Source organism: Corvus moneduloides, chromosome 2, assembly GCF_009650955.1.
Source record: "Corvus moneduloides isolate bCorMon1 chromosome 2, bCorMon1.pri, whole genome shotgun sequence".
Classification (NCBI taxonomy): domain Eukaryota; kingdom Metazoa; phylum Chordata; class Aves; order Passeriformes; family Corvidae; genus Corvus; species Corvus moneduloides.
The window spans coordinates 30,673,148-30,687,682 of record NC_045477.1 but is presented as its reverse complement, the minus strand read 5'-3'; the positions used below and the strand labels follow the sequence as shown (position 1 = coordinate 30,687,682).

At 44.8% G+C, this 14,535-nt stretch overlaps 1 protein-coding gene across 13 annotated transcripts in view; it reads right to left on the bottom strand.

The window, feature by feature from the left end:
- RIMKLB (ribosomal modification protein rimK like family member B) overlaps nucleotides 1-11,815 on the bottom strand; it is a 51,265-nt gene extending 39,450 nt beyond the window's left edge. For 7 of the 13 annotated variants that reach the window (XR_004238151.1, XR_004238154.1, XR_004238153.1 and 4 more), the window contains exons 1-3: nucleotides 11,444-11,573; nucleotides 9,935-10,436; nucleotides 3,575-3,795 (exon numbers count right to left, since the gene is read on the bottom strand). Coding sequence is in view for 6 of the 13 variants with exons in the window: in XM_032098924.1 (XP_031954815.1) it covers nucleotides 3,575-3,749 (175 nt within the window). In the remaining 7 variants the exon portion in view is untranslated. Of the gene's footprint in view, nucleotides 1-3,574; nucleotides 3,796-9,934; nucleotides 10,437-11,443; nucleotides 11,575-11,641 lie in introns of those variants that run through there. The other 6 variants (XR_004238156.1, XM_032098925.1, XM_032098929.1 and 3 more) reach the window with 6 other exon arrangements.
- Between the last annotated feature and the right edge of the window lie 2,720 nt (nucleotides 11,816-14,535).

Genomic DNA, 14,535 nt, shown 5'->3' with positions numbered 1-14,535 from the left:
AGCAATAGCAATGCTGGAAAGGGACAAGAGGAACACGGCTGTTCCACTCAGCAGCAAATTGTACTAGACTGGTTTAGCTTGAAGAATTTAGCTCTTAAGAAACTTAGGCTACAGCTACACTGAGCCAGTTTAAATCAAAACAGCCCAGGATCACCCTCCGCTTTTTTCCAAACATGCATTCTTGTCCATTCCTGTGCAACAATGTTCTGCATGTCTGATTCAGTAACCATCTCACCAAGTTCAGTCCACCATAGAAGCAGAAAAAACCTATTGATACACCTCTTTTTTTTTTTTATCTCAGCTTTTGCCTTGGAAATCTACAGAGTAGTACTGCCACTGTGCAAAAGAAAAAGGAGTGCATGGCTTGGGTAAGCAGACACCTATTTAAGTAAGGCACAGTTGATTTCAAAATATAGTTAATAGTTAATTTCAAAAAATATTTGTTGAACTTATTTCCAAAACTGTTTAAGCATAGATCAGTTTAAGAATTTCCTTTTAGACTAAAAAGGAAAAACTTTAATTCTACATCTCTTAACTTGCTTTTACAATCACTTTTGGACTCATGCTGTGTTGAGGTATCTAATATGGATCTTGAGCTGCTTGCAGGTTCATCATCTGGCCAGTGATACTGGAGCTGAGTGGGATGCTTAGGATTTTGGGTCATCCTGAGTTTCAGCTGCGAAAGAAAAGGAACCAGCAGGGACTGCTGGGCCTACACTGTTGGTTTGCCTTGGGAATCCAGCCACACTTCCCATCCAGCCCTGCAGTACAGCAGAATCCTGCCCCAAGGACTGGCTGCTGCTGAGTCCACTGAGTGAAACAACCCCACCTCCTCCCTCTCTTTCCCTTTGGCCATGGCAAATCTTACCATTTCTGACAGACCCGAATTTTGTACATCTCAGCATCACAAAAGCTTTACACATCTGTCTTTGGCCAGGGCATCAGCGATACTTGCATCAGTGTGCTCTACTGTCAAGGTACAAGCCATGTGGTTTGTGGAAGGGACAACTTTCACTTGTATCCCACCATTCTGCTCAATTTTCCTAAGTTTAGAAGTGTCTTTTCCACTCTATCCCTGTGAAGTAAATAATTTTAAGCTTTTTAATATCCTATGCTGAATTTTTGGTCTCTGAAGTCTCCAGCCATATTCCTGACAGTTAGTAAGTCCGCAAGAAGGATTACTGACTCCATCATCTACAGAAATACCACATTTTTGAGGTTTTAAATAGCATCCTGTAATATTCAACTTGACTGTGTAAATTTAACATTCTTCTAACAATCTACTTAAGAAATTGCCTTGGTTTTAAAGGACAAAAAAAGCTCTAATCAAAGTGTGAATACGTGAAAAAAAAACCCAACTATTACTTCCTTCAATATCATGTATTACCTTCAGGGTTTGAGCCTTGAATTGCTAAGCTTTCAAGACAAATAATGATAGAAAAGGGAGTAAAAGCACATTATTATCCACTGAAGATACCCTCTCTTCATCACCTCCTCTATGTCGTAGAAAATCTTCCTCAACCTGGATCACTCACACAGCAGTAGATAACAAAAAGGGTACAGAATGCACTACCTCCTGGATTTTGTTCCAGGACACCTTTTCCTAGGCCAACTGAGGATCTTAACAAGGAAAATGAAACACAAAGCTTTTGATTGTGTCCTCCAACAGAAATCTTTATCAAAGCATGTGCAAAGCTCTAGAAAAAACAGAACTGGAAAATTAAGAGGGAAGATTTTTCATCTCTCTCCACGAGAAAGAATTGTTTGACACAAGACAATTCCCACCCCTCAGAAAAAAAATGAAACAAACCCACAATTAGACAGTCCAGACTGTTTATAACAAAATTTCTATCCACAATCTTTCAGCATTTTTATCTCACTCCTTTTCAAATGGTCAGTTATTTACATCATATTGAATGAACACTTTGTATGAGAATAATTTCCCTTTTCTTGCATTTTTTTCTAGTAATTTTCTTGATTTTTCTCATCCTTGTACTATAATTTCCTCAATATTAGTTTTCCAACTTGCACTACTTGTATCTTTTTCCTTGCAATAGACACAGTGCTAGAAGACATTAGACAGAAGAGACCAGAAAGGTCCACAATTTACACTTGCCCTATTTAATTCCCCAAAAATAGACAGAAGACAGGAAAGAAGAAATCACCAAGAAATAAAAACAGTACTGAAATGCTGAAGGACTAATTATGCATCTCAGAGACTGCAGCTACAGTCCAGGATGGCTGCGTTCCCATGACACGCTGTCCAAAGGAAAGCACGCTCAGAGCTCAGATTTTCTGACAAGAAGTCACCTTGATTTGAAGACATCCAACAGAATTTCAATCTGTGATAAAAATCATAAGACTCCTCAAATTAAAAGACAAAATAGTTAAACAGAAGTTCAGTAATACCAGAATAAAAAATACAGGGTTTACCATTCATATGTTTTATACTTGATTGATTCATGCAAAAGAGGGTATAAATTCTGACCAAAGTACTTCCCCAGAGTCAGTTTTATGATTCCCTTCCTACGTATGATTTCCCAAAGATGAACAAGGTACACATAGCAGCCTCTTCTTCACAGCTGAAGGTACTTTTGTATTTTCTTCCCACAGAGAATTACTCTAACACAACTTTCAGAAATGTAATTCTGCCCTGGGTCTCCAGTGATACATTTTTTGGCTGATAAATGGGAAAGAGGAATGAAAGAGTTAAAGGTAAAGAAATAACACTGCAGTCTCCCTACTTTAGGAAATCCAAACTAAAAAATGCTGAAACAAAAATAAATTGTGTTACACAGCTTGACATTGGTGGTATTAGTATCTTCCTATCACATAAGCTTACTAGCTATGGAATCCTTTTACTTAACATTTCTAATGCAACTTAACATCTTGGTTTTCCTTTTTAATCACCACAGGGGGAAAAAAAAAGCTTATAGGAAAATAGAACAGAAATCTTACCATTTAGTTTTAAACACTGTAAATTGTAGTAACAGTTCAAATTACGTGATGCACATACTTTGTTTATCAGCACTGTTCCTTTTTGGAATTCACATAACTCCACATCTGTACAGCAGCGTGCTTTAGTTACATCACATTATAACCTCTAGTTCCATTACACTTTGTACTGTTCATTGAAAATTCCTTTTAGATTATTTCCAGTGTTTTCTATTTTGGAGCCAGAACACAAACAGAAGAAAAAAGTCCCTCTGAAACTCTTAAATGTGACCCACAACGTTCAAGTAGTGAAGCAAAAATTAAGCTCCATGATTTCTTATTCATTCAGAGGTCCTATAGTCCCTATCTTGGACTCACCAAAATGAAACAACCCTCCTCTCTTTTCTGCAGAGGGAAGGCAAAAATGGTTCTAATGCAAATGAGCAAATCGAACAATTATATTAGATTAACATAATAAATTCTTTTAAAAATGGTATGATGTACATCTACATGACTTAGACGATGAATGGTAGGTAGTCTGGAATACATGGAATTCATTATTAAATAGTACAGATGCTTCATTTTACAACCTTTTTCCAAGTACCCTTTCAGCACACTCCCAGCCTTAGCTCATTCTTACCAAGATTTCCATCCTCAATGGTCAGCACCACTTCATCCATCACCAAGGCCCGGAAATCCAGCTCCTCTTCGCAGCACTTGGCCTTCAGTGCTCTCAGGATCTCCTGCTGAGGGTAATCTTCTCTGATGCGACGGTCTGTTAAGAACCACAGCCTGGGAGCAACTGAACTGCACATCTTGGACTTGTCTTGCAACCTTCAAGGTCTCCTTCCAATGGAACTGCTGGACAGTGGAGAAGATGAGACTCTGTTAGAGTACATAGGCTCTTATCTTCATGATCCCAGCTGTACTAAGTCCCACTTCCTCTGCACAAGTCAGTCCATTTCAACAGACTGCAACTTCCAACCTCCAAGAAGCAAAATAATGTCTACACACATTCTGCAACCAAAAGTACCAACAACAGAAACAAAACCATTTACATTCCATGGAATGTTAAATGCTGGAAATTAGGTCTTGGTCCTCATCCCAAGTTTCTCCTCGAGAAGTACACAAAGATATAACTACTGGTACTGGCAGCAGCATTCTTCTTTCTTGACAGTACTAAGAAGCATGCAAAGAACAGAAAACAATCTGAATGGCCATGTCTGAAGGCCAGAATTTCAACTTCATGATTGGCATAATTCCTTCAACTGAAATAACTCCGCCCTTCTCCTAAAACACCCAGTGACAGACTTGATTTGTCTCTTTCCACCACATATGGGAGAGAATAGAGTGTGACAAACTCTTTATGATAAAAAGCAGACCAGAAGAACAGAAATTAATTACCACAGAATCTTCCAGATAACTATTTAGGTCTGATTCGGTCTTACAAATATTTCACATCTCCTGTAAGATATACCTAGAAATATATCTAGTAGTATCCAGAACACATAATAATGGAAAAACCAATGGAACAAGGAGCACCAACAAAATGTCAGGAATACAGAACATTAACACATGTAAAATACAGCAAAATCAAGGCCAGAATTTCAGTGCTAGCCCTTTCTCGGTTCAAATAATTTTTTTTTATATCGCCTTTATTCATAAACAGCACTAATCAATTCAGGACTAAGAAGAGAAAACACGGTTCAAACTGAAAAAGTTCAGTGGGGTTACAACTAATAACAGCACGGTACTGCTCCTTTTTGCTTTGAATACAGAGGACTTGGGCTATCTTTGACTGAATACATTTTTACTGAAATATTTTAAAAGCTGTAAAACAATCACAGGTACATTAATGGACTACTCCTTTACATTCAAGAAAGACAAGCATGGTGTAAGGAGTAAGAATTCTGGAGAAAACCAGAACGGTTTTCTGTGTCACCTTTAAACTTTCCTATTAAAATAAAGAGACAGAAATCATCATTTTCACCAATATAACTGACATGAGTTCCTAGTAGAACTGAACTCTGAGATAGAAACAGGAGTTTTGCCTGGTAGTCCTAATGACTGCTGCCAGCAGGCAACGTAAATAAAAAAACGACCTTTAGTATATAATTGCTATGGCTTGATATTACAAAGAATTTTAGTTTCTGCAGCAGGTCTTGGGACAAAAGGATTGTTTAGTTACAACCATAAAAACCAGCTAGGTTTCTCTAGAATTAAAAAACATTTTTCTTTTCTACTAGTACAGCTTTTTCTTAACAAGAAGACAAAATTTTAAGTGCACATTTTTATTCCTGGTACTGAGAACCATAGTAACAACAAGCAGAGACTGTGACTTTTTCTCCATTGATTTGGTAAGTGAGGTGCAACAATAAAGCCACGGACTACAGTTCTTCATACTAACAGACTGAAAAAAAGCAGAAGCTAGGGAAAGACAATCACAGATCCAAACCAGTCCTTGACAGCAGTCAATATGTTCAAGGTAAAGCAGGAAAAAGAGTGTTTGCTCCGTGCAGAAAAATGGGTGTGGGAGGTTATAAGGAGTATCTTTTGATCTCTCAAAGAACCTCTTTGTTCTTCAAAGCAGCTCGAAGTGAAAAGGGTAAGATGAGGCTTGGGCTGGCAATGGCTGACATCTATCAGATCCTGCCCCACTTCTGTCTCCCTCAACAATGGATTCCTGGACGCGGTAGTTTACACGGAACTTCCTGGAACAACATCCTGGGCTAGGCAGCGGGACAGGCTGCGTTTGGCAGGAATGCCCCCGCTGCACGCCCATTCCAGAGGCCGCGGGCACTGCCCCTCGAGAGGGGCCGGCGAGGCCGAGCAGCGCCACCTGCCGCCCCTCCCGGGCAGCGCCGCTCTGCCCCGGCCCCGACGGGCGCATCCCAGAGAACAGCCGGAGAACGCCGAGGGCATGGAAAAACACACCACACACACTTCCTCGGCGATAAAAAAAAAAAACATAAATCAGAAACCATCACGTCTTTCCAGCCTGCTTGGAGTTTTACTTCGGCTTTTTGTGGTTTGAGGCTTTTTCCCCCTCAGTACTGGTTCGAACGCGGATATAAGAACCAAGTACTTTCTCCCCATTTTTGCTTTTTTTGCCAATCTGCTTCAATTTTCCTCAAACCTGTTCTCTACGTGACCCCACCTTCACCCCCCTAAATACACCATCATGTCTCCCTGTCATTTCAGCACTTAATTTCTTAAAAATCAGCAAAGGGTCAAAGAAGAAAGAAAAAAAGGTATATCCTTCTCTTTCCTCCATCTTCTACTTTTCAAAGAAGTTACAACATCGTCAAGAAGGGCCATCCATATATATCAATGGGCACATTAGACCAGCATGTGTACAAAAATGCCTTGGTTATGACTATTCATCTCCCTCCTAATACTGCATCTTGTTTGCTCAAAATCTTAATGGTTTTATAAATCTATATCCAAAAGCTCCCATCTTACCATAAGAAAGGCAGGTAACAATCTGAAGTCTGGAAGTAAAGACTAAGAAGCTCACTTTAGAACAAGCTACAAGCCAGCAGCAGAGGCAGAAACCAGCAATCCTAACTCTCGGATCCTTTGCCTCCAACCCAATACCATACTTTTCTTCCGCCCAAAAGAATTTCTTTTCCACACTAACATTCTGCTCCCAAAACCAGAATATATTCATCAGTTTCAGCCTCACCTTATAATCTACTTTGATTGTGTAAGAAGTCTCACATAACAGAACTTGCAATTTACCCTATTAAACTAAACATCTTAAAAATCCCTCCCATATTCTCAAGAAAATGGTTTCTAGGAGGAAAGCTGGCCTTGCAGTCAGATGCACAAAAGCATTAAGCTCTGAAGTTGAATATTATTGCCAGAACTCTTCCCTGAAAACCAACTCCACCCATCTCAATCTAAAAGACACAGCCTCAGACAATGCTGGGTGTGCATAGAATACTTCCTAACCCGTGAGAGCATCTCTTGCAAAGTAACTATGGTATATATAAGGGGAAGAGCAGATGTTTAAATAACTTCAAGATGGCCACTTCAAGTGCAGTTTTCACTCAAAGTCACTACAATCAAAGTAAGTACAATCTTTCAATAACTACTTCACAGATTTATGGAATTAGACAGCAAAAACTAACCATAAACTTAACTGCATGTAACAGGCTGGGAGAGGGAAAAAGGGTGGTATCAAAGGAAAAGGTCTGTGGTAAAAATCAAACTGCGTGTCATGCTGGCCGAGCAGACACTGCCACAACTGCTTCAGGAAGACACTGCGTGGAACAGATTCCAGAGGGAATGAACTCTCACCTCAACTTTCAGCTGTGGCACCCTCGTAATTGCTTAAGCCAGGCCTTACTCCAGCAATCACACAGCAGCTTCCTTCCCTCCCCAGCACATGCAAACCTATTTCCTCCCACATTCCTTCAATTTGCAGTACACCTCTAGCAGCTGTTCTAACAAAAGCACTCACTGTGCTCCTTTTTGACTTTACATCATACATGAATATGTTTTATTGAAATAACAGGGAATTCAGCCAACCAGATCAGCTGCCTAGAGAGATCTGGAAATCTTCTCTGAAGACCACTTTTTGCCTTGAAGGAGGTGTTTTCTTCAGAGAGAAGATTAGACACCTCACTCAGCCTCCAGGAATGGGAGATTGGTCTCCATGGCTCATTTACTCATTCTCCCCATTTCAACACCCAAAAGTAGAAGAAAAATAGACTAGTTTCTTTTTCTTTTTCATCATGATGCATTTACCTTAAGATGAAACAAGAAACCCACTATCAGGATATACTAATCAATTTATGTATTTTGATAAATGTGTAAGATAAAAGGTATCTAGTATGCAAAAAAAAAAAGCCCAGTATTCTTTTTATTCAGAATGCAACTACTCAATGCTTTTGTAAACTAAAAAGTCTAGGTCGTGTCTTTCCTATAGGAATGATGAATGGAATCCCAGATGTTTCATAGCACCAAGGATCAACGTGATCTAGCTATTTCACCTGCTTGACCTGTGTTCTGATGTTGCAGCACACACCCACTGACTACAGCGGGATCTGGGAAACAAGTTAGTGGAACAGTTATTACCAGCAGCCCCTCCCAGAATCACCCCTTTTTTAGAGCTTGGCTGAGACTCTCAGTTACAGCACTGTTCAGATAACACAAACTCCACAGACTGCAGTGGTTAACAGAGACGTAAAACCTAATCTTAGTTTTAGCATATCTCTAGGCATGTTTAATCCCTACAGCTGAGATACTGACAATAAAAATCTCAGGGAAGGGAGAAGAAATGAGCAAGAGACTGACAGTCACAACCGCCACGGGAAATGGAGAACTAGGAAAAACAGTGCTCCAAGCACTTGCCTCACTATGAGTAACACCAACAACATCATTAATGCTTATCCCTTAATACTTATTTTCAGAACAGTGCTATTCAAGCTGGAAAAGGTATTTTGACTTCCTTTTCATCACTAATTAGCTAAGGCTTGAAACTGAGTAAATATTTCCAACAAACCAATCGTCTCTACCACTACAGCAGTTTCTAGAATGGCAGGCAGGCCACATTTCTAGACAGCGAAGACCTAAGAATGGTTGGCAGATGTTTGCAAGTTATATCCTTCAGGAGACACCTCAAGGCAGATCTGAATTATAAAGTCAATTTCAGATAGCAGACCAGTTACACAGCTAATGAACAGTCATCCAGCACATGACCCAGCATGTAATCCATCATACACTGCCATGGAAGTCTCTGTCTCACCTTAATGAGAAGAAAGCAGTATTTGAAACATCCCAGAAATAGGACTTTCTATGTCATAGGGAGACCAGGTCTGCACACAGCTGTTTCGAGCATAAAGCACAAGTGATTCTTTTTTCCACACAAAGATACCAGAATGATAATCATCTAAAGAAAATGTTAAGGAAATATGTATGGATGATGAATGTATCACATGGTGATAGAGAAAAGAACTGACATCTTTAGAAAAATAAATCCAAGATAAATCAACTCGTTCCTGACAATGCTGCTTCATGGTGATGCTTAAGGCCAACATCAAGAAAAATTCCTCTTTTACGTACCAGAAACTAGTTTTCCTAAGACTGTCACATAACTGTTTGAGAATCTTTGGAAAGAACACATTTTTAAAAGCTGAAGAATCTGAAAAATTAAAATATTTATTTAAATGCATTTTATATAATATATTGAAAAGCTGCAGCGCAATCTGTCCACTGCTGCTGCATTATCATCCACCCCCTACACATGCATCGGAGAATTGAAAGTCTCTGCGGGCAGGTGAACCCCAAGCACACCTCTTTGAAAGCACATCACAGTATTCACCTCCTTTTCCCTTTGAGATTCATAGACTGCAACAGCCAAAGGATATGGGAATACATTAATTGTTCCCATTCATTCCCACCCCTGCAGATGGGCAACTACACTCCCCATGATGGCTTTCATCTCCTTGTCTCCACCTTAGCACCGAGTGATGTTCAAGATGCTAGCAGCAATCCTCCCAGGCACAGCTGCCTCTGAAAGGCGGACATCCACACCCCCCATCCTTCCTTCTCTGTGTTCATGCTTGCAGGTAGAAGGCAAGATTCCTCATTCACACACCCCACTTCATCGCCACCAAATAATCCATTCTCTTTCCTCCCTGCAACATGAGCCCAATACTGGTCAGCATCAGCCACCCTTCTACTTCGGTCTTGGTATTTTTTCCAACAACAGGCTCTCAGCTTTTTCACGCCCCTCCACTGTCCCTGTGTGCGCACGCACAGCCGCGTGCAAATAAAACACACCATTTCCTCCCACATCGGCTGCTTTTCCACCTGTGCCAGGTTCCCCCGCAGTGTGGTACAATACCCCCCCTCCTCCCCGATCCGTGTGTACACAGCCAGTTTTCCCTCCTCCCTTCCCCCACCCCACAGTCTCTGTGCATGCCTCTCCCAGCGCATGGAGTGGGGGAAGGGAAACATGCATTGCGTGAATGAATGGGCTGAAGAGGCTTACCAGAAATTTGGTGAGGAAGGAGTGGAAGACGAAAAAGACACTAAAGATGGGTGTTTCCTTCAGCGTGCCAAGTGCTGCTTCAGTTCTGGCTCCCTTAAGGAGGTCACGTGTCTTGCTAGGTACCCCTTTTCCTGGATCCTCTACTAACCAAAAAGGGTGGCCAGGAAATCTTCTGGATGCCTCTCTGCACTACACCCCAAAGGAGGGAAGGGTACTACTGCAGCTCCCAAAGCAAGCAAGCGATGATAACGTTCTCCTGGTCCTGTCAGGCACTGTCTAGCGAATGCCTTTGGGACCAGGGTAGATTTCTGAGGGAGGGAAGGGGGAGTAAATGAATGTTTAAAATAATTCCCAAATTGTTCTCCCCTACGGAGCAGGGAAGGATGGGAAGGAGTAAAAAGAGTACTGGTGAACAGCTGTAGCTTTCTATGTAAAAGAAACTCAATCCTTGTGTCTCTGCTTCCTCAGAACTAAACCCCTAAATGACTGAAGTCACCAACACCTAGAGGAAAAAGAAAAAAGAAGAAACATCCCTATTAGATATAAACATACAAAGGTATGAAATAAAGATAAATTAAATCCCAAAGGAAGAAAAGGTGCTATTCAAAACAGTAAGCAAAGTCAAAAGAAAATGATGGCATGAACATAATTAGGGGAAATGTGCAACTTTAAATATTTTACACAAATACACTATCACAGAAACCAATTTTAAGGGGAAGAAACCCATAAGGCTAAGCAGTTTGTTCTTTTACTTAAGAATGTGCGTTCGGTGCATAGATAAATCCGTACCTACACGGGAACATATGAGGAAATTAAGTTTCTAAACCTAGAAAAACTATTCCTATTTATTTGTGAGTCTTTAAACCTTTAAACCTCTCCCCCAGAATAACCCTTAGGATTCAGATGAGACTGGAGAAAAGTACGTTTCAGTTCAGAAGCGCGTATTTCTATGCATTAGGAGCATGTATTCCTATGCATTAGAACCCACTCCACCACGGAAAATAAACAGCGGTTTATAAACGGCGACCAGAAAAAGAAAAAACAAAAAAACCCAAACCGAAATAACATGTCTAGAGGATGCTTGCTTAAATGATGGAATCAATCCAAGATTAACAGTGGCACACTTGGAAAACGGAGCCTCTGGTAAGATCCCAGGCAGTAAAGTCACCGATGTGCCACCAGCTCTTTTTTAAACACCGGAAAACAAAAGGGGAGAGGAAACCTAGTTGAGAAGATCTTGCTGCCAGACCCAACGCCAGCCACACACACCCCTGGCTCCATCACGTGAAGATCAGCCCCCACAGCCACCGCCGATCACCACGGACCTGTGCGGGGACGCGGCCGCCGTGCGAGCCCGCGGGGCGGCGGCCCCCTCCCCGCGCTCGCAGCGCGACCGACCTGTCCGCGGAACGCGGGTCCCGGACCGGGGCCGCGCCCCCCCCGCCCCTCCCGCCCCTCTCCCCGCGCACAACGAGCGGCCGCCGCAGCCGCTCCCCCTCCGCCACCCACCTGGGCGCCCCGGCGGGGAGGCGCGGGCAGCTCGCCCCGCTCCGCGCGCGGGGGATGCAGCACAATCACCATGGGCGCAGCGCGGCGGGGCGGGACGGCTGTGAGGGGACGGTCCCAACCACCCCCCCGCCCGCCCCCTCCCCGGGCACGGCGGACCCCACCCCCGCGGGCTCGCGCCCGCTCAGCCCGACATCTCACCCGCCCCGGGCACCGCCGAGCCTGAGGGGACCCGCGGGGCGCCCACCCCCACCCCCTCCGGCACCGGGCCTGGGAAGAGAGGGCGCGGGGCGACGAAGGCTCCGGGGAGACGCGCCCCTTCCTCCCCGCCGGCGGCGCGGTCCTAGAGGGAAGCGAGCGACGCGACGCGACGCTCTGCTCGTCCCCCCCACCACCACCCCGCCTTCCCCCTCCTCGGTGTCCCTCCTCCCCGCGGCTGAGGCGAGGAGGCCGCGGCTGTTCCCTGCACCGAGCCCCCCGCCCGCCGCCGCCTCCCGCGCTCGCTCCCGCCGCCTCACAGCGAAGCGGCGGCGGTGCTGTAACGGCCGGGCCCGGCCTGGCACGCGCGGGGCGGGCGCGGGGGAGCGCGAGGGCGGCGGCGCTGGCATGCGTCGGACCGGACCGGGCCGGGCTGAACTGGACCGAGCCGAACCGGACCGGGCCGAGCCGAACTGGACCGGGCCGAGCCGAACCGGACCGGGCCGAGCCGAACCGGATCGGACGGGACCGAACTGAACTGGACCGAACCGAACTGCTGCTCGTGAGCGGCGGCACCACCCGCGGGCTGAGGCCAGTCCTGTCTAACGGCTGAGGCCTCCCACAGAATGGGTCAGGCTGGAAGGGACCACAGTCGGTCATCTGGTCCAACCTCCCGACTCCAGCCGGCCATCCCAGAGCACATGGCACAGGATTGCCTCCAGACAGTTCTCAGATATCTCCAGTGAGGGAGACTCCACAACCTCTATGGGCAATCTGTTCCAGTGCTCGGTCACCCACACAGCAAAGAAGTTATTCCTCATATTCAGGTGGAACTTCCTGTGCATCAGTTTCTGCCCATTGCCTCATATCCTGATGGCTGGCACCATCAAGCAGAGCCTAGCTCCATCCTCTTGGCATCCCCCCTTCCACTGCTTAAAGATATTGCCGAGGCCCCCTCTCTTCTTGAGGCTGAACAGGCCCAGCTCCCTCAGCCTTTCCTTGTAAGAGAGATGCTCTAGTCCCCCAGTCATCCTCATTCCCCTCCGCTGGACCCACTGCAGGAGCTTCATGTCTCTCCTTACTGAGGAACCCAGACTGGACACTGCACTGCAGATGCAGCCTCACTAAGGCTGAGTAGAGGGGCAGGATCACATCCTACAACCTGCTGACAGTGCTCTTCCTCATGCCCACTCCCACCCTTCTCCCCTGCCCCAGACCAGGCTTCGGTCCAGCCCCCACTGCCATGGTGGACACCAACCCAGGTCCTGCCATGCCTAACCAGTTTCTCCTGTAGCCCCACCTTCCACCCCTGACTGCCCTCTCCAGGGTGCAGACACCAGGCCAGTGCCACAGGTGACCAGTCCCAGCACGGCCCAGGTAGCTGCGCTGTTTGGTAGTGCAGCAAAACGTACAACACTTGTTGTGCTTGTCTCTGCTGCTGCTGTTGGCACATGGTGTGCAAAGCCAGAACCCTTGTACTTCGTGTGACAGAACCACAGAATCAGTTAGGTTGGAAAAGACCTCTGAGATCACCAAGTCCAACCTATGATTGAAAACCACCATGTCAATTGACCATGTCACTGAGTGCCACATCCAGCCTTTCCTTAAACACCTCCAGGGACGGTGACTCCACCATCTCCCTGGGCAGCTCTTTCCAAAAACTAATCACGCTTTCAGTGAAGAAATTCTTCCTAATGTCCAACCTAAACCTCCCCTGGCACAGCTTAAGCCTATGTCCTGTCTCCCTATGTCCTGTCACATGTCCCACATGCCACACACCATATACCATCATGTGCCTGACGTACCCAGCGTGCAGCCAGGGCTGCACCATCCCTCGCTGCACTCACTTCTCCAAAATAATAACTGCTGGCAGCAAACAAATATGACACATCCCCTTTATCAACTGACACACCTTGTTGATCAGTTTCTGTGGTACACCTACTCAGTTTCCTCAGTACCACACCCTTTTCATTCACTGTATTGTGTCAGCTGTGTATTTCACATTTTCCTGTGTGAATTTCTCCTCCCAACTTTCAGAACCTCTAGACACAACACACATGCTGCACACCAGGGGAACAACATGTGTGTTCATCAATAACCTGTGTTGCACTCCCAGCTTTGCAAATATGGGATACAGCCACTGGTCATTCCCAAACACCCATCCTACCATGAATGTTTCCATTCAACCTGCTTTCTTCTGCCTCTTCAGCATGTAGCAATGCTGTCCTACCCATCTTCATTCTCTAACCTATAGGGCAGTTTGTTCATTTTGTTCTGCAAACATCTAGGTCCTAATCCCCAAACCTCAGGTGTGATTCAGGTAGCTCTTCTGAAAACTATTTGCTTAATGAGTTTGAGGCAAGGCTACCTCACAGATTATGTCAGAGGCCAAAATCCCTACTTACCAGACATCATCCAATGCTCTCCTGTCTGCTTGGGTTGCTTGCCAAGACTTCTGGCTTCTCATGGCTGCAAGCCAGAGACCACTTCCAAATTCCAGGTTCCCCTCCTTCTGACTCTGCACAGCAGTATAGGGAAAAATACACTATCACTCACTTAAAAGCCAACTTGAAAGTACAGCTTGAGAGCAGGAGGCAATTGCAGGCAAGTACCAGCAGGGTAAACTAGTAATAGATAATAGATACAGATAAAGAACAGCAAAATGCTCAATAGTATTTTTGTTGTTTTGACAGTAGCAAAATACTACTTTCTTTGACAGAATTGCTACACTCTGAAGCTTTCTAGAATAGAGTTCCCATGTGCATGAAGTTCACACTTTCAAAAGTTGCAGTTTCAGGCTGTGAGGTGCACAGGGATTGTTGACACAGAGAATTTGCTAACAAAGAGCTACTGTGGTATCACTGCTCTGCTGAAGATTGTGCAACAACTGCACATTG